The 19,850-nt window shown below is 40.3% G+C and overlaps 1 protein-coding gene across 3 annotated transcripts in view; it reads right to left on the bottom strand.

Moving 5' to 3' along the window:
• Positions 1-19,850, bottom strand: part of ACSL4 (acyl-CoA synthetase long chain family member 4) — a 56,343-nt gene that overhangs the window by 15,948 nt on the left and 20,545 nt on the right. For all 3 annotated transcript variants that reach the window (XM_040468453.1, XM_040468455.1, XM_040468454.1), the window contains 8 exons: positions 18,614-18,764; positions 18,335-18,458; positions 15,075-15,146; positions 10,934-11,073; positions 9,363-9,535; positions 7,296-7,370; positions 3,660-3,851; positions 2,423-2,537 (listed from right to left, as the gene is read on the bottom strand). In XM_040468453.1, coding sequence (XP_040324387.1) covers positions 2,423-2,537; positions 3,660-3,851; positions 7,296-7,370; positions 9,363-9,535; positions 10,934-11,073; positions 15,075-15,146; positions 18,335-18,458; positions 18,614-18,764 — 1,042 coding nt within the window. The remainder of the gene's footprint in view (positions 1-2,422; positions 2,538-3,659; positions 3,852-7,295; positions 7,371-9,362; positions 9,536-10,933; positions 11,074-15,074; positions 15,147-18,334; positions 18,459-18,613; positions 18,765-19,850) is intronic.

Raw genomic sequence — 19,850 nt, 5'->3', positions numbered from 1 at the left:
ATATATCTGAGAAGAGGTTAATATCTAGAATATAGAAAGAACTCCTATAACTCAATAACAACAACAACCCCCCTGAAATAACCCAATTAAAAAGTGGGCAAAGACCTGAAACTATAAAACTCCTAAAGGAACACACAGGGGGTAAGCTCCCTTGACACCAGTCTCAACAATGTGTATTGTTGGTTTTGACACCAAAAACAAAGGCAACAAAAGCAAACATGAACAAGCGGGACTATATCAAACTAAAAAGCTCTGCACAGCAAAGGAAACCATCAACAAAATGAAAAGGCAACCTACAGAATGGGAGAAAATATTTGAAAACATATATCTGATAAAGGGTTAATATCCAAAATATGTGAAGAAGTCCTACAACTCACGAGCAAAAAAAAAAAAAAAAAATCAAAAAATGGTCAGAGAAACCAAATAGACATTTTTCCAAAGACATAAAAATGGCCAACAGGCATACAAAAAGACACTCAACATCACTCATCATCAGGGAAATGAACGCAAATCAAAACCACAATGAGTTATCACCTCACAACCGTGAGGTTGGCTATCATCAAAAAGACAAGAGATGACAAGTGTCAGTGAAGATGTGGAGAATAGGGACCCCGTGTGCACTGCTGGTGGGAAGGTAAATTGGTGCAGCCACTGTGGAAAACAGTATGGACATTCCTCAGAAAATTAAAAAGAGAATTACCATACGATCCAGCAATCCAATTGCCTGGACAAAGAAATAAAAATCCAAAGGAAATGAAAACAAGATATTGAAGAGAGACGTGCATTCCCATGTTCACTGCAGCATTAGTCACAATAGGCAAGGTATGGAAACAACCTGTGCTCATCAGATATGGGATATATACACGAGGAAATATCATTCAGTCATGGGAAAGAAGAAACTTCTGCCATTTGTGACGACATGGATGAACTCAGAGGGCATTATACTAAGCGAGATAAACCAGACAGAGAAAGACAAATACTGCATGGTATCACTTATATGTGGAATCTTAAAAACAGGAAAAGAAGTCAAACTCCTGAAAACCAAGTAGAAAAGTGGTTTCCAGGGGTTAGGGGAAAGAGGGACAGGTTGATAAAAGGGTACGAACTCTCAGCTATAAGGTAAACAGGGCCTGAGGATCTAACGTAAAAACATGGTGACTACAGTGGAGAACACTGGATTGTATAACTGAAAGTGAGAGAAAAAATGTTTAATGAGCAAAGGACTTGACATTTCTCCAGAGGTGACATACAAATAAATGGCCATCAAGCGTATGAAAAGATGCTCCATGTCACTAATCAATAGCAGGGAGAGATCACCTCGCACCTGTTATGATGACTATCAAAAAACTAGAAACAAGTGTTGGTGAGGAGGCGGGGAAATTAGAACACTTGCGCATTGCTGGTGAGAAGGTAAAGATGGTGCTGCTGCTCTGGAAGACAGTACGGTGGGACCTCAAAACATAAAAATAGAGCTACCCTATGATCCAGTGATCCCACATCTGGGTAGATACCCAAAAGAATGGGAAGTAGGATCTTGAAGAGATATTTGTGTACCATGTTCATAGCAATATTATTCACAATAGTCAAGGGGTGGAAGCAACTGAAGTTGTCCATCAGTGGATGAATGGATACACAAAATATGGTCTATCTGCATAATGGAACATTATTCAGCCTTAAAAAGGAAGGAGATTCTGACACATGCTACAATATACAACCCTGAGGACATTATGCTAAGTGAAATAAGCCAGTCACAAAAAGACAAATACTGTACAATTCTATTTATATGAGGTATCCAGAGTAGTCAAATTCACAGAAACAGAAAGGAGAATGGTGGGGAGCCAGGGACCACAGCCAGGAAAAATGGGGAGTTGTTTAATGGACAGAGAGTTTCAGTTCTGCAAGATAGAAAGCTCTAGAGATTGACTGCACAACAATGTGAATATACTTAACACTAGTCACCTATACACTTAGAAATGGTTAAGATGATAACCATTATATTTTGTGTTTTTTACAGTTACGTTTCTTAAAGGGTGTAATAAAGCCCATAAAAATAAACCATATTAACGTATAAAGAAAAGGATCTAACCTCTTAGGTTTTTGATTTAGAAAACTTTGACTAGGGGTGTTAACTTCTTAGGAAATTTACTTATGCTATGTCTCAGCTGTTAAGGATGTTGAATGAAGTAAGTGCTGTGGCATAGCTAAGTACTTAGCAAGACACAGAAGGTGTCCAATAATTAGTTAAAACGTCTCAATCATCTCAAACGATCTTCAAGCTGTTGAATTTTCAGAAATGCGTAACATTCCCCATTGCTGATGAAAATTTGATGTTTCCCTTATGATTATACGTAAGCACAATTTTTTTTCCCAATCATCCTTTTTCTGGAAGTATAGGAGACACAAATGCAGCCTTTAAAATTACCTTTTGGCAAAAGCACAGATGTTGTCTATTAGTGGACAGTTCTTCAATGCAGCTTCAACTTTCCCAAGGGATACATATTCTCCTGCTTGTAACTTCACCAGATCTTTCTTGCGATCTAGAAGTCATGAAGAACGAATGGTAAGTTATCCGGTCCATTTTATTAAGATCCGCACAATTCCGATTTTCCCTCAATCTCATTGCCTTAATCTTTATTTACACAGATACTTCTTCTAAAATTCTGTTATAGAATAATGCTTGTTCATGCACATCCATTACAAGGAAAACACCTAGCTGAAGAAGTACTAGCTAAAATGCTCAGTATTTTATTATAATCTTAAATACTATGATAAAGTTAATGGAAGGGACAGGGTCTTACAGCATTAGATTTGAATGACAGCTCTGCCCATTACAAGCTACATGATCCTGGGCAGGTCAATTGACCCCACCAACCCTCAATTTTATCAGAGATACTGACACCTACCTCATATAAGCATATAAGACAATGTCTGGCATACAGAACATGTTTAATAAATGTTAATTCCCCATTTTCCTTATTTGACATTACCTTATTAAAATGACAGTGCTCTAAGAAAGAATGTGCTGGCACAGGATGGCACAGCTTGAATAATCATCAGTGGCCTTACAACTCCATATGAATTCTGACTTGCCTACCCATAGCCTGGGAACCCAATCTACATGCTGACAGAAACCCACCTTTGATTCCAGTGCAATTAAGGATCAAGAAAAAAAAAGTAGAGGGGATTGGTTCTAGATTAAATCATGTTTACCGGGGATTTCCCCAGTAGATCAAACTTCAGGATGAAGAACCAATTTTCCCAAGAAATCTTTAACTACATTCAGGTCAGGTACAGGTCCAGAGAGATTTAAATGGACCGCTAGAGATATGACTGAGGAAATTTTATGGCTTAAAAAGGACCTGAATGGGACTCTACAGAGTGGTCCTTCCCAGCTGGCTAGTCAAATTTTTATTTTAGCTTCTGCCTGATTACAGGGAATAACAGAAGGGCTATTTTGGAGCTAAAAGTCTATTTCACTAGGCTTAGTGAGGGCAGTGCCAAACCAACTGACATTCTCAGAAGAACAGATCACTGTTGAGGATTTATGATTTTCTAAGGTTCCAGGATAGCTGGAGCCATATGTATAGATAGCCACTAGGGAAAATAATGTGTCCACACTGCCTCTTGGATAGGAAGGAAAATGGTGAGAATATACTGACCTATAATCTGTAAACATCCATCAGGGTGAAATTCTCCAATATCTCCAGTGCAAAACCACCTTTGGCCATTTTCATCCACAGAGTAATCCTCTGCCGTTTTCTCTTCATTTTTAAAATACCCCATGGAGATATTCTGTCCACCAATTACAATTTCCCCTCTGGGGTTTGGCTTGTCATGAATTGTGTAGCCGCCTGGAAGCCATTAAATTAGTTATTGTTCTAAAACAAAATGTACTTGCATTCATTCTTAACACTCCTGTGTTAATATTTTTCTGCAGATCAAATTTTGTTACTCCTTGGGAGAACATTAGTTTCCATGTATTCACATTGGCCTGAGGATAATGGGTAACTGTAATTTGGGGGGTACTGAGGAAGGCGCAATGATAATAACCAACCACCACCCATCCCAAGCCTTCCCAATGACAAAATTTCACACTTAGAACGCCACTGAAGCTTGGGGTTCATAGAGCTTTGTTAAGAAAAAATTACCCCCAAGAAGGGTAACGCTTGAAGCTGTTTTAAGTAAATTAGTAATATGCTGGTATCAATGCATTTCAGATTTTTTTCTAAGGAGGTTTTAATACAGGGGCGCCTGGGTGGCTCAGTTGGTTAAGCATCTGATTTTGGCTTAGGTCATGATCTCACAGTTTGTGAGTTTGAGCCCTGCATTGGGATCTCTGCTGTCAGCACTGAATCCGTTTTGGATCCCGTCTCCCTCTCTGCCCTTCCCTCTCTTGTGTTCTCTTTCTCTGTAAAATAAAAAAAAAAAAAATAAAACATTAAGGAGGTTTTAATACAAGAGAGCAGGTAGGGAGTGTCTACCAAAGGCAACACCATGAAGTGAGAGGGAAAGAGAAGCTATGGGAAACAGGCAGGAAACTATATTTTCTTAACTTTGGCCTATGGCCAGTCACGACTTTAGACTTTTTAAAAAATTTTTTAATTTATTTTTGAGTGAGAGACCGAGCATGAGCAGGGGAGGGGCACAGAGAGAGGGAGTCACAGAATCTGAAGCAGGCCCCAGGCTCCAAGCTGTCAGCAGAGAGCCCAGTGCAGGGCTTGAACCCACGAACTGCAAGATCATGACCTGAGCCAAAGTCAGATGCTTAACTGACTGAGCTACCCAGGCACCCCACCCAGTCACAACTTTAAAACACTGAAATGACTGACAAGAGCTCTAAAATATTTTACCACTACTCATTACCTATTTATTATTGAATAAAGCTTAATTTAAGGGAAAAATACAAAAATCTGAATTCATAAACTGAGATGTTGATTAGCTTTTATGTTTAATTTTGTAATGTTTATTTATTTTTGAGAGAGAGTGCTAGAGGAGGAGAGGCAGAGAGAGAGGGAGACACAGAATCTGAAGCAGGCTCCAGGCTCTGAGCTGTCAGCACAGCACCCAACGCAGGGCTCGAACTCACGAACTGCAAGATCATGACCTGAGCAGAAGTCGGACGCTTAACTGGCTGAGCCACCCAGGCGCCCCTAGGTTTTAAGTTTTAAAAGGATTCAAGCAGAGTCCTTTCAGCTGTTAGCTGCTCTTAAAAATTTTAAACTATTCAATATTTAAATATGAAATCCATTGCATATAAAATATTAAGATCATTCCTATTATATAAAACAAAGTTTCCCTCATGGCAAGGAAAACTCCAGAGACATATGCAAAAATGGCCCCACTCCCCAAAACTGATGGATGCTGAAGTACAATAACAGAAACTCAGAAAATAAAAATTAGGGGCAAAATTCGCCTTACCAAGTTGTACGATATACCTGCTTTCTCTAATTTCACTGCCTAATAAATAACCCATCTAATGAAACAGTTGTGCTGCTGAGGCTCCACACACCCAGACACATATTGTCTATGATGTCTTCAGATTTTCATCCTAAAATCGGAACAGCATTGCCATGGGAGACAGAAGGAGGACTTAGTCCCAGGATGTAAAGATCTTGGGAATGCAACTGGATTTTAAATGTGGTTTTTAAAAAGAAGTAGTTGTAGGGCACCTGGGTGGCTAGTCAGTTGAGTGTCTGACTTCAGCTCAGGTTACGATCTCATAGTTTGTGGGTTCTAGCCCCACATCAGGCTGTCTGCTCTCAGCACAGAGCTCACTTTGGATCCTGTCTCCCACTCTCTGCCTCTCCCATGCTCACATTCTCTCTCTCTCTCAAAAGTAAAATAAACATTTAAAAATAAAATAAAGTAAAGGGGCGCCCGGGTAGCTCGGTCGGTTAAGCGTCCGACTTCGGCTCAGGTCATGATCTCACGGTCCGTGAGTTCGAGCCCCGCGTCAGGCTCTGTGCTGACCGCTCAGAGCCTGGAGCCTGTTTCAGATTCTGTGTCTCCCTCTCTCTCTCTGCCCCTCCCCTGTTCATGCTCTGTCTCTCTCTGTCTCAAAAATAAATAAATGTTAAAAAAAAATTTTTTTTTAAAAAAAGAAAAAGAAAAGAAAAGAAGTAAAATAAAATAAAATAAAATAAAATAAAATAAAATAAAATAAAATAAAATAAAATAAAATAAAAAGAAATAGTCATTTGCTCTTTGAGCACTGACAATAATGCACACAGGCAGAAAGTCATAGGAGGAGAAACACTTAGGAACTCCAAGTTTATGTCAGATACAGCCGATTCATGGTCTTGGGTTTGAACAACCTAAGAGAATTGTCCTAGAAGGTAACTAACTGGTCCTTTAAATTTTCAGCCTATGGCTCCATTCAACAATGAATATTCCCTTTTAAGATCTTAAGTTTTTAAAAAAATTTTTTTTAAGTTTATTTATTTATTTTGAGAGACAGAGAGAGAAAGAGCACAAGTGGGGGAGGGGCAGAGACAGAGGGAGAGAGCATTCCAAGCAGGCTCCACACTGTCAGCACAGAGCCCCACGTGGGGCTCAAACTCATGAACCGTGAGATCATGAGCTGACCTGAGATCAAGAGTTGGACACTTAACCAACTGAGCCACCCAGGCACCCCTAAATTCTTAAGCTTTTTAATTACTTTTCCTTTATCTGGCAAGGCCAGGCTGTTCATCATTTTGCAATTAATGCAACACATTTAGTAGTTTTCAGTTTTACCAGGAAGACTGGTTTACTTCTGCCTCCAGCTGCTTTATAGAAAGGATTATCACCAATGTCTAAAAAGTGCAGCCCTCCCTTTACAATTAAATATAAAGATAAAATCATACAAATGGCCTGAGAACTGAGTCTCATCTGTGAAAATGTTTGCGGGGGTCAAGAGCTAAGAGGTTGGAGCATGCATGTGTCTTCAGTCAGTCCCTCAATCCCCTAAAAATCTGGGGTTTCATTTCCTGGCCAAATGTCCTCGCTAGCAAAGTCAAGCTTCCAAAGATCGGATATACATCCTTCTCCAGACCTAGGGAATGCCCCACTAAGAATGTTCTTCCTCTTTACCATCAAGTATTCTCAAGTTCAGAATCATCATGCCTAAATTCCAGAGGTTTTTCTTTTCCTCTTGGGACCCTCTTTACTGAGGAAAAGAAAGCACCGGGAACCGGCAACAGCAAAGAGTCCCTTGCTATCACAGACGAGCTAACACTTTAAAGACTGGGTGTCTTGGGGCTCATGGTGGTTTTCAGCGTATCTAGAACCAGTAGAGCTGGTCATAAAACTCTTACCTTCCTGCCAGTCTTTTAGCTTAATTTCACAGCAAATAAGAGGGGCTCCAACTCTGCCCGTAGTATAGTCAGTAACTAGGAGGAAAATGCAACAAATATATTAGCATACCACATTTCAGACTTGTGCCCATGGGAGACCAGGGATATTGGAGTTAGAACCAGAGTCTCACAGATGATAAAAGAGAGGCCACTGTGAGTGCAGCACAACGTGTGACCATGCTTCAGTATTTCAATTCTATTTCAACAGTGCAATCAGTACCAATGTTGTTACATCACTTTCGCTTCTCCCGGGCTCTATTTCAGATAATAAGTACAAAAATCTCTGTGAAAGGAGGAGAGCTGCCCCTACCATTATCTACCTAGGATTCCAGGAGGACAGATTTGGATTGGAATTCCTTTTCTGCCACTCACTGATTGACTGTGTAACTTGGACAAATTACTTAACCCCACTGGGCCTCCATCTCCCCATCTATTAAAGGGGGAGAGTAAGAAAACCTACTTCTTATAGAGATATGCTGTAGGGATTCAATGAGATGATGCGTGGATGGTGCTTAACACTTCTTGGCACAAACTCAGTTTTCAATAAATGTTAACTGCTATTACCAAACAGGATGATGACGATATTCTCCTTTTGTAATTTGTAAGTACTGCTATCAATAATCAAGTATTTATAGATACCCTATAATGTACCTAGCATTATATTAAACACTGAAAGGAGGAAACACGTAAAAGATAAGGAGACTATGCCCTCAATGAGCTTACAAACAAACTACCTGGGACAAAATGCGCATGAAGCAACTCAGAGCACATTTAAATACTCAATTTCATGGTACTGGAAGTGCACACAACGGTACCTCAGGGACTTGAAAGATCAATGTGAAATGAAATCACTGGCAAAGACTTAATTGATGAGTTGGGCATTAAAAGGTGGCTGTGTCCAGTTAGCAAAAAGGGCATTCCAAGACAAGGGAACAGAAAATACAGAGAGGTGAGAGCAAGAATGCCTGTAAGAGAAAGAGAGGGGAGCAGAGCCAGGGTGTGTGTGTGTGTGTGTGTGTGTGTGTGTGTGTGTGTGTAAAATAATGGAAAATAATGATGGATGGGGACAACGGCAACAGATTAAAGATGTCTGGAAGCTAGGTCCACCAGGGCTGAAGCAGTGTTTGAGGTGGAGATGCCCAACAGAAATATACAGGATCAATCACAAGTGATACAATAGAGGCAGGAATGGCCGCCAAAAGGCTGTTACCTCAGAGGAGTGTGAGGCAATAAGAGGCCAGGTATGAAAGGTGGCATGCAGGGGAGGGAGCAGTCCAATGAACAAATGGGAAGATCCAATTGAAGTTAAAGTTTTAAAAAATAAACAATTAGAGGACTTCAAAGCTAATGCTGTGAATGGTTTTAAGGATGGTAATACCACAGTCACCAACCATCTGCCAGGTGGACAGAGGTCTGGGATGATGGCGTTGATTTTGGGCACATGAATATAAAGTGAAAGTGGGATGATCCAAAAAGTATTACCTACCCCAGTGTTTCCCAACCCAAGATGATTTCACCCCTCAGGGGGTATTTGGTAATGTTTTGATTTATGTTCCATTGCCACAGCTGGGAGGAGTGAGTTACTCCTGATACCTACCTGGCTGATAAACATCCTATAATGCACAAGAGAGCCCCACCAATAAAGAATTATCTGGTTTGAAATTTCCATAGTGCCAAAGTTGACACGGCTATCGGGTTTTGAAAAGAACAGAAAACAAACAAGAAGTCAGGGCAGGAATATACATTCAAGAGGGAGCATAAAAATGATACTTTCTTCCAAGAGTGCAGTTCTCCGAGGAAACAAGCATTTAGACAGAAGAGACTAAAGGACCAGGGTGACAGAATTTTGAGGACTGACAAGATGGCATAAATACAGACAAGGCTTAAACATAAAGGGCACACGTGATAGTTCAACTGGAAGTTTCTAGAACTAAACCTGTTCAGGATTACACTGAATCTGTTATTACTTAAGGGGTATAAACATTAGTGACAACAAACAGAATTATTTGCCATGTTACCAGTACTTACCTTCAGTAACTGTGCCGGCACCACATGATTCTGTCAGTCCGTAACCCTGACCCACAGGGCAGCAGAAGCAGACATTCATAAATCGGTGTGTCTGAGGAGACAGCGGGGCTCCACCAGACAGCATCATGCGGACATTCCCTCCCAGCAAAGCCTTCACCTTTTTAAACAGTAACCTTGAGAAAAGCACAAGGGGCAATAATTTGAATACATGCATACATTATGCTTGGTCACATCCTAATGTATAAGCTCTGGGAACTATTTCTTGACTTTGGTTGGACACCTACATTTCAGAACCATGGTGGTAATTAATGAGAGGTTCACAAAGCAATGACTAATAACACCTTGAAAAAAAAAATGCCAGAAAATGACAGATGGTAGCTATACTTGTAGCGAGCACAGCATAATGTACAGAGTGGTCAGATCACTATGTTGTCCACCTGAAACTAAGGGAACACTGTACGTCAGCTATACTCCCATTTTTAAAATGCCAGAAAGACTCTTAAAAATTAAAAAAAAAAAAAAAGAGGCAGTGTTGGGAAACTGCTCTCACATACAGCAAATGAAAGAAAATGATGATGTCAAAGGAAACAAAAATTACAATTGTCTTTAGAACATTTAGTTATTGATCTTATCTCCCTTTTAATGAAAAATGTTTCCCTATCTCCACCCTCCAGCATAACATTTAAAATAGCTGTTATGCTCAGGGTGCCTGGATGGCTCGGTCGGTTGAGTGTCCAAGTTCTGCTCAGGTCATGATCTCATGGTTTGTGGGTTCGAGCCCCGCATTGGGCTCTGTGCTGACAGCTCGGAGCCTAGAGCCTGCTTTGGATTCTGTGTCTCTCTTGCTCTCTGACCCTCCCCCACTCGTGCTATGTCTCTCTCTCTCTCTCTCTCAAAAATAAAATAAACATTAAAAAAAATTAAAAATAAGGGGCACCTGGGTGGCTCAGTCAGTTAAGTGTCGGACTCTCAATTTTGGCTCAGGTCATGATCTCACAGTGTGTATGGGTTCAAGCCTCTCACTGGGCTGTGTGCTGAGAGCTCAGAGCCTGAAGCCTGCTGCGGATCCTGTCTCCCTCTCTATGCCCCTCCCCTGCTCTCTCTCTCTTTCTCTCTCTCCCTCTCTCTCTCAAAAACAAACACTAACCAAAATAGCTGTTATGTTCATATATTTATTACACTGTTTTATGAATACAATAAATCAGAAACCTTCCTGCAGATTAAAATCTTGAGTATCACCTTTTGTCAGAACTGACCCTTTGTAAACTCACACATTTTGATTCCAAAGTCTAATCTAGTTTTTCTTCATAAGACCAATTTCTGCAATAAAGTCTTAAACATTTACTCAATTATTAAAATCTGTTCAACTGCCAAGATCAGAGCTCAGAGTCCTCTGTCTATGTTTGCTATGGAAGCAATGAGGGTTAGAAGTGAATAAAAGGGAAATGCAACCTTATGATGATGGTGGTGATGCCCAAAGTAAATTAGCTTGCCATTTACTTCTTCATCTTCCAGATGTAAACACACGATATCTCCAGGCTCACACTACAGAGTCTATGAAATGTACTTACATATTGCAAAGTGGTGCATCGTATCCCTTTTTGATCTGTTCCAACTTGTAATCATACCCTATCTTGAACAGTGTTTTCTGAATATAATTCATCTCTTGGACTTTGCTCATAACATTCTTATAAATTCTGTCCATGATTTCCTAAAAGGCAAGCAAAATATTCAATAATCTGAAAAGAATTACACCAACACGGAGATGGTCTTTAGGTGAAGATACCTTGTTTCTGACCTCTTAGGTCAAAGTTTTTAGTATAATGGATATATTTACTTTATTATATAATTAATTTCACTGACTTTACTTGTTCACGATTTCAAAAAGACTAGGGACACGTAGAGGGATTTTCTGGTTCTATACACTAAGTTTATCTAAAAATTTTTAAAAATGTCTACTAGAGTGTAAATAATTCATTCACCTCCCACATAAGTATCATTTTTAATTCTTTTTTCAAATATATTCACTTATTTTCCAATAGCACCGAAAAACACCCAACTATGTTGAATCTAATTCTGATGTTTTTCTCACTACTACCTTGTGACTCTTACAGCATGGCAGAGAGATTTACAGAGTTTCTAAGAGTTGTCTTACAGAATTTTCTAGAGTTCCTTAAAATTCTTATGTCCCTGTAATTTAGGCATTTCTACTCCCTTTCAGTAGAAGCTAAGATTACAAAAACGAACAGGATTCTTGCTCATGGCTCCTTGGAAAATTCAAGGAGGACTAGGTTCGAGATACAGTGACTCCCAAGGTAATACACAAAACAACAACAAAGAACCCCGAAACAAACCAGCAAAAAAGCCCAGACTATCACTAAATGATGTTTTCTTGAAATGAGTAAGCACAAATTAATAAGAATTATTGCATAAAGCACATCTATTTATAAACACCTAGTTTTAAATAGTTAAAGTGGCAATTAGTGGAAATTCAGTTGTGCTACCATGAATAGTTTTATGAATGGCTCTTTCGATATCATAACAGAGCCATTCACAAATAAGGACAGCAAAAACATCTCTTGCCTTATGCTATGGGAAAGTAGTCAGAAAGAAAAAGACAAATACTATATGGTCTCACTTCTATGTGGACTCTAAACCGGCCAACCTCAGCAACCGAGAGTAGACTGGTGGCTGCCCGAAGCTAGCAGGTGGGGCAAATAGGGAGATGTTGGTCCAAGGATACAAACTTACAGGCAGAAGAAGATGAGCAAGTCCTGGGGATGTAATGTACAGCACAGCACAGAGAGTATAGTTAACAAGACTGTATTATATGCTCGAAAGTTGCTAAAAGAGTAGATCTTAAATGTTCTCATCACACACATACACATGGTAACTTTGTGAGACGATGGGTGCGTTAACATTATTATAGTAATCTTTTCACAATACATACATATGTCAAATCACTGTACACTGTATACCTTAATTGACACGATGGTATGTGTCAATTATATCCCAATAAAGCTCATGGGGGTGGAGGGAGGCTGCAACAGCATTCAAGGATGGCACAATGTTGTCCTGTCCATTTCCACAGATGGAATCATTGTGTTAACTGACATATTTGTCTAGATCTGTGATTGAGAAATTCCAAAAGTTCCCTACAGGACTTTAATATCCTGTAACTATCCCACTTAAGAAAGTGAATAGGATGTCAGGTGGAGGAAAAAAGCCTACAGGAGTGAGACAGATGTGACAGAACTACCTCCACTGCTCTTTCCAGTAGATAAGAGTCATGGGCACTGGAAGGCCTCTATGAGTAAGGAACACAAATGATAGTCGTAACAAATTGGCAGGATTTATTATTAGCACAAGAAGTCACCCTTCACTTCAACCTAATGTTACATGATGTTCAACTGAGTCAGTGCTTACAAGAAGCAGTGATGTATTCTAAATTCTCAGCCTGTGAATACGTGACTGTACAATACTAAATGGATCTTTCATTCTGATCCAGGAAAGAAACAAACTCAGATAATAGAATCTATTGATTTTCAGTAAAAAAGATTTTTTTAAGGCCTATTTATACAGGAGGGGGAGGAGTTAAGGGAACCAACAAAGTTCAGTGAAACACCCATGGACCAGCAACATGAGAGTCTGTTTACTATCCTCAGGCCTAAAGAACCAAGAGGAGAGATGTATTATTGGAACCTGGTGAAGACTATAGCCACGGGCAAGATCTGGTTACAGCCAATGGGAAAGAGATTGTTCCATGGACGCTTGACAACTGCCCCAAATCGCAGCCCAACAGGGAAGGAGCAAAGGCAGTAAATATGCAGAACCCCTCCTCTCTCCCTGCCCTGTGATCTCTCCTGAGCGCCAGTAATTGGCTGAACCCAACAAAAGACAAGCAAGCCCTGGTGATTCATCCACAGAAGTTAGCCTTCCAAGGCACAAAGTAAAGAAGAATGGACCATGGGCAATTAGAAGATACACAGCATATCCACAAATTCCTGCTTATCCTTCAGGCCTAAATTCAGACATTGCTTCCTACAGTCCTTGGTCTTTTCCCTTCCCTATGTTCTCTGATAGGGTTTACTAGGGACTCCTGTACTTTGAGTAATAAACCCAAAATATTTCCCAAAACACCAAACACAATCACAATCCTAAACAGACAGGCATAGTAGTTAAGAAAAGTCTGGTATCAGACTGGTAGAGTTCGGGCTCTGTGACTTCGGGAAAACTTTTTTTTTTTCTTTATAAAACCAGAAAAATAGGATCCACCTAGGAGAGTCTTAGGAAGGATTAAGTGAGATAATCCATCTAAAGCCCTTAGGGACAGGTCCTGAAAACAGCAAGTACTGTAGTACCTATCATTAGCATCACTTTATTATGTTTTAATCAGAAGCTTCTTTCAGTTTCCAAACTTGCCGAATTCTTCAGCACCTCTAAATAAAAAGGCAAAGGCTACTCTGCCCTCTTTTAATTCTTTCGTTATTTAATAATTTTGTAATAAGAAGCTTAAAAAACAAAGTGGCTGAACACTTCATTATCTCATCTCCAATTTTCCATGTACAAAAATAATTCTGAGAGAGATACTGGGATAAGACTTAAAATCTGATCGCAATACAAGCAGTCACAGTATACAGTCCCGCTGGAGTTTCCAAGCCTAAAAGTGCTAGAACATATCTGATTATGCACATTTGAAACACTGTGTGAAATGCTTATCATTACAAGGCCAAAAACGCTGTAACATCTTATTTTGATGAAAGGCAGTATTTCACATAAGGATTTTAAACGTCTGGAACTAAGCTTTTTTCTTTGGAAAATCTCTCAAGTGCCAGTTTTCCTAGTCACGATTAGGGTCAGGAGGCTTGGATTTGAGGCTCAGTTCCATAACTTTGGATATGCTGCTTCAGTTCTCTGGGATGACCTACGCTTCCTCATTTGTTTGAAATTTGTGATTAGGGGCGCCTACATGGCTCAGTCAGTTAAGCATCCAACTTAGGCCCAGATCATGATCTCGCAGTCCATGAGTTCAAGCCCTGCATCAGGGTCCACGCTGTCAGTGTGGAGCCTGCTTGCGATTCTCTCTCTCCCCGCTCTGCCCTTCCTCCGCTCATGTGCGCATCGCGTGTGCACATTCTGTCTGTCTCTCTCAAAATAAACTTTTATCAACGTTTTATTTTTATTTTTGGGACAGAGAGAGACAGAGCATGAACGGGGGAGGGGCAGAGAGAGAGGGAGACACAGAATCGGAAACAGGCTCCAGGCTCTGAGCCATCAGCCCAGAGCCTGACGCAGGGCTCGAACTCCCGGACCGCGAGAACGTGACCTGGCTGAAGTCGGATGCTTAACCGACTGTGCCACCCAGGCGCCCCTCAAAATAAACTTTTAAAAAGTCCAAAATAAAAATAAAATACAATTTGTGATTAAACAAAAATGAGATCTAGAATATCTTCTACCCTTGAAATATTATGGCCACTTCTCACGCTAGGTAATCTGAACTAGGTCATGTTCATCACTAATTTTCCAGGATCAGCAACACTAACAGGCATACATGTCAGAAGTTTGCCAATGCTGATCTCAGATTTAAATGAACACACTTGCCACGATCTCAATTGAGTGAAGTTGTTTAAAACTGTATGCAAAACCCTGAGAGCATTACCTTTTAAAAAGTCCAAGTGCAAGCAATAAAGGACATTTATATTCTGTACTCACCGGAACGGCCGCCATGAGTGTCGGCTTCAGCACAGTACAGTCTCCTTTGCTTCCCTTTTTAATTTTGCTGGACTACACGAAAGAAAAAGCAAATAGGATCAGGAGAGCCAGCCTCAGCAAAAAAAGTGTGATAATTCAAGTACTGACAGTGACAGAAATTTACACAATGGAATCTGATCTTCTATGGCCCCGTTGAGTTATTGGTTACAACTCTCATAACTTGCAAACGTCTAAAGTGGAAGTGGCTTTGGTGCTTTAGCCTGGAGATGATTTCTTCTAGTACATTTCGGCTTTCCTTAGAGGAGAAGCTCTGACTCATAATATAGGAGAGTGGGATATTTGGGTAAAGTGCGCATTCTTGTCTCTCACGTATCAAGCACAGCACAGATCATCCATTAAAAAAGAGAGAGAGAATAGAAAACCTCAGCTAAGGTACAGTGAACACTAAAAGAAAATGGAAAATATTTTAACTTTCTTTGATTAGCCAAATGGCAAAGCCACCTCTTGAAGTCACTGCCGTTGATGAACATGATGGAAAAACACTAATTTGGTAACATTGTGGTTGACAGAATAATGAAGACCCTGCCAGTGACCATGTGGGGATATGCACATATATATCTAAGTATGTATATATTTCTCCTTTCTTTTGTTTTCTTTCATTGCTTACACACATAAATACTATTTGGGATTTCAAATATCAGAGCAACAGGGAGAAAAACTGATAAAGCAGCCCACTGAAAAAGGGAGATGAAAGGAAGAAAGAACCAGCTATAATGCATTTCATTAGTCTGTAAGTTTAGATGTATGATGTGTCTATTAGTCACGCTGACACAGGCGGGAAGTAAACCAGCTCTTAAGGGACACTGTGATATGCCAGGACCACCGGCTTCGTCATAGAGAACTTTCTGCCAATAGAACCAAATTGCTTTTATCCTACTTTTCTTTAAGATGGATAAAGGAAATAAAATAACTGCTTGTTGTTTCATGTATGTGCGAGTGTGTGCACATTTGCAAGTGGAAACCGACGCCCACACGTGCATATGACACATGGGAGGGCAGCTCTGTAGAGAGAAAGATGGGCTCTCATGTCCTGCAAGTCCAAGCTGCCCTCCATGTAGTGCTGACCAGTTGTCGCTTTAAAGAGCTGTTCCAGGGTAGCACTAACCACAAGGAGCCCTTCTTCACTTTCTTTATGACTCTATGTAATGGTATCAGTTCTCTTCTTATGATCGCAATAATCTCAGGACAGCATCACGCTTATCTGTTGGCTTCAAATGTGGCACCTCTAATGTCCCACCTGTTTCTGATTTCCTATCTGATTTCCTATCCTGGGTTTTTGATTCCTAGAAATATTGAGACTTTTTATTAGGAAGTTCGTGAAAAAGACAGGTGGGGCATTCACTCCAACTGCCCCCCCCTTCCCTACACTGAGGCTATTATTTCCAGAAAGGCAGTGAAAGCTAGGGTTGCTAGTCCCTGACTTCTGAACTTCCCTAAGGTGGGGGGGGGAATCATACTCAAAGTTTACTGAAAGGTGTTTCACATTTTGAAACATTTCTAAATACAAGAAAAGCCCACTACAGTGCATCAAAAACATAATCGTTGTGGATTTTTTTTCTTTTAACATTACAGAGTTTTCTAAAAATTTTTTTTTACAGTTCAAGCCCCAGTCTTATTCATAGATCAATTTTAACTTGACTATATCAAGTCTCGTTTATTACTTTACTTGATCACTTCTTTTCTCCATTACTGTTCTAGCAGATTTTAAATGTGAACTTTCAGCTGAGTAGTTCATACGGCAGCACTCCATCTTACAAAGAGGTTGTGTTCCCTAAAGTACCAAGTAGGTAGTTGTCTAGAACACAGAACATTTTTCTCATGATAAAGCCGCTTCAAGAGGTGGTTGGATTATCCTGGGAAGTTGCAGGGAGGTGGTCATCATTCAGAAAGGACACAAGGACGTTATGGAGTTCCAGGAATGTTCTTTTTTATCTTGATCTAGATATGGATGGTGACAGGGGTCTATGTGTGTATATTAAATGCAATCAAGCAGTGTACTTAAGATTCATGTCCTTTAAGTTATGCATCCAAAAACAATTTTTTTTAAAAGATGGCTGGAATCTCAAATCCAAAGACATCCATTTAACTTTTCTGCCTTAATATCACACAACCTACCTAACCTCTCCCTAAAACCAAGTCATTCCTATCTATACTCAGAAACTCTTTTTTGCCTCAACATCTGGTTGACATTTTTCTATAGCAACAGGTCCAAAGAAGAAATTAAACAACTGTGGACAGTAGGTATTAGCTGTGTTATTTCAAATGCACGTAAAATCCGTGAGTTAGCTCTAGCCATTGTTGGGCTTCCTACTGTGAACAAAGGAGAAGGGAGAACCCAGTTGGACTCCAGGCGCAAAGCTGAGGGCTGCCTTTGGATATGCAATAGAACTTTCCATGATGATGGAAAGGTCTGGTACCTGTGCTGTCCAAAGTGGTACCCACTAGTGACACTTAGCTGCTGAGAACTTGAAATGTGGCTGGAGGGGAGGGGGACAAAACATAAGAGACTCTTAAATACAGAGAACAAAGTGAGGGTTGCTGGAGGGGTTGTGGGTGGGGAGATGGGCTAAATGGGTAAGGGGCATTAAGGACGATACTCATTGGGATGAGCCTTGGTTGTTATACATAGGGGATGAATCACTGGAATCTACTCCTGAAATCATTATTGCACTATATGCTAACTAACTTGGATGTAAATTCAAAAATTAAAAAAAAAATTAGAAAACAAAAAGAAATGTGGCTGGAGCAACTGAGAAATGAGATTTTTCTCATATCATTGGAATTATCTCTACTTCAGCGTGCTGTTGTGGACAGCACAGTGTTAGAGAAAACTGAGAGCAAAACTGGGCCACGATCCTACCACCATATCTCCTCCCAGAAAACCTATCCCTGTTTATGGGTAATGTATCCAAAAGACTCGGTGCATTTATCTTCTCTACCCAAGCTATCCAGAGTCAAAATCTCATAAAACAAAATGAAAGTAACTGTAAGCTTCAAAATCATGTAAGAAGATGTAGATGAAGCAACACTAACAAATCCATAACTCTTTTTTACAGCTACATATTTGCCCACAGGGGCTATTTTTGAAGTCGAGGAGAAAGCTGCCAGTGAACTGAAGTGTCTCACATTCGCAGTAATACGTTCTCATCCAAACAGCGCAACTTAATAGGATGGCGCGGAAAGAGTAAAAGGCTTGTCACCTGGTCAGAGAGTGTAAGTGGAGAAGAATAGCCAATCCTACAGCCGTAGGTAAAGCAGGATATCTCTGCTGTCAGTTCTAGCACATGAGCCAAAGGCAAGTAGCCAATGTAAGTGTCCTTTGGTCTAAAATGAAATAAGAGAAACATGTCAGCCGTCAGGAATAAGGCATGGTTAAGTAGAAACATCAATAGCCTTCTCGTTTCTACACAGATGGAGTTTAGACGATGTCGAACAGGAGCTCTCATCACAAAGAAGAACATGGAATGAGTCTCTCTTACCCCAGCCCAGGAATCCTCTCACACTGGCCTGTCATTCCAGCTATCAAATTGCTATGGTGCATCATCACTCCCTTGGGCCGGCCGGTAGAACCACTGGTATACATGACAATAGCCATGTCCGAAGGAGTTGGTCTGTTTGGAGGCACGCTCGCTAAAAGAATGAAAAAGCACTGCGTTTTCTTCAGTTTAGAAGTTCAATTGCTTACACAAAGATTAAGAGTTTTTAGGTATTTTTTGCATAATGATGAACCATGTAAAACAAATGCTCTCTAGTGACAACCGACACAAAAAAAATGGTGATCGAATTTCTGGTTACCTGCAGTGAGAGTCTTGAACGCCACTGTGGCCCTTTTTCTGGGTGTTGAGCCCAATCCCGGTCTACCCCTGCCTGGCCGAGGTGCTGCACACACAGCAGTGCTGTGGAAAGCTAGCCAGGACTTTGGAGAATCAGGGAGATAGACTATCGTGTGCAAGCCCTTCAGGCCTCAGTTTGCTCACCTTTAAAATGAGATGGCTGGGCCTGATTATGGTTCTCAACCACTGGGGGGCATGAGAATTACCTGCAGAACTTAAACAAAATACAGTCTCTGTCTCTGGCCCCCACCTCTGAGCATTCCGGGTCTGGGATGGATCAAAGGCTCCACAGGTAACACTCATACACACCCCTGATTGAAAGCCACTGGACTTGGTATTTTTCTCACTTTTTATAAAAATAATTTCATTTAATAATAACTGAACCATGGACACTGAATTAGATAACCATTATACATTTAACAGATTATTTTAAGATTACGTTCCAAGCAGCACATATAATTCAAAGAACACCAAACCAAAATGATATTTTCTACTGTTTTTAGTGTTGCTTCTTGAAATCTGTATAGGAAATCAGTTTTTCAAAGTACTGAAAGTGTGCCTAGATAAAAATAACACCAAGAGGTCCTTTCTCTCTTCTCTCTCTCTGTGACTTACTCGCTCACTCACTCCTGTAGTTACAACCCATGTTATGTGTCTGGCTTCGGGACTCTTTTGGGTCTTCCAGATTTAGTGCTTATTGCCCTATCTGGATTGGACCATACTTTGATTCTGTCTAATCAAAATGAGACAGGAACTTTATGATACTGAGAGAGATCGTGTGGAGAGGTTTATAAACACTTCATTCCCTATCAATGGTAATATCTAAATAGTATGTAAATTTCACTTCTCCTAGCCCTCTGTCTGAACTTAGGAATATTATTGT

The sequence above is a fragment of the Herpailurus yagouaroundi genome, unplaced genomic scaffold (assembly GCF_014898765.1).
Source record: "Herpailurus yagouaroundi ecotype Mexico unplaced genomic scaffold, PumYag 67700, whole genome shotgun sequence".
NCBI lineage: Eukaryota > Metazoa > Chordata > Mammalia > Carnivora > Felidae > Herpailurus > Herpailurus yagouaroundi.
This window is presented reverse-complemented; position numbering and strand designations above follow the sequence as displayed.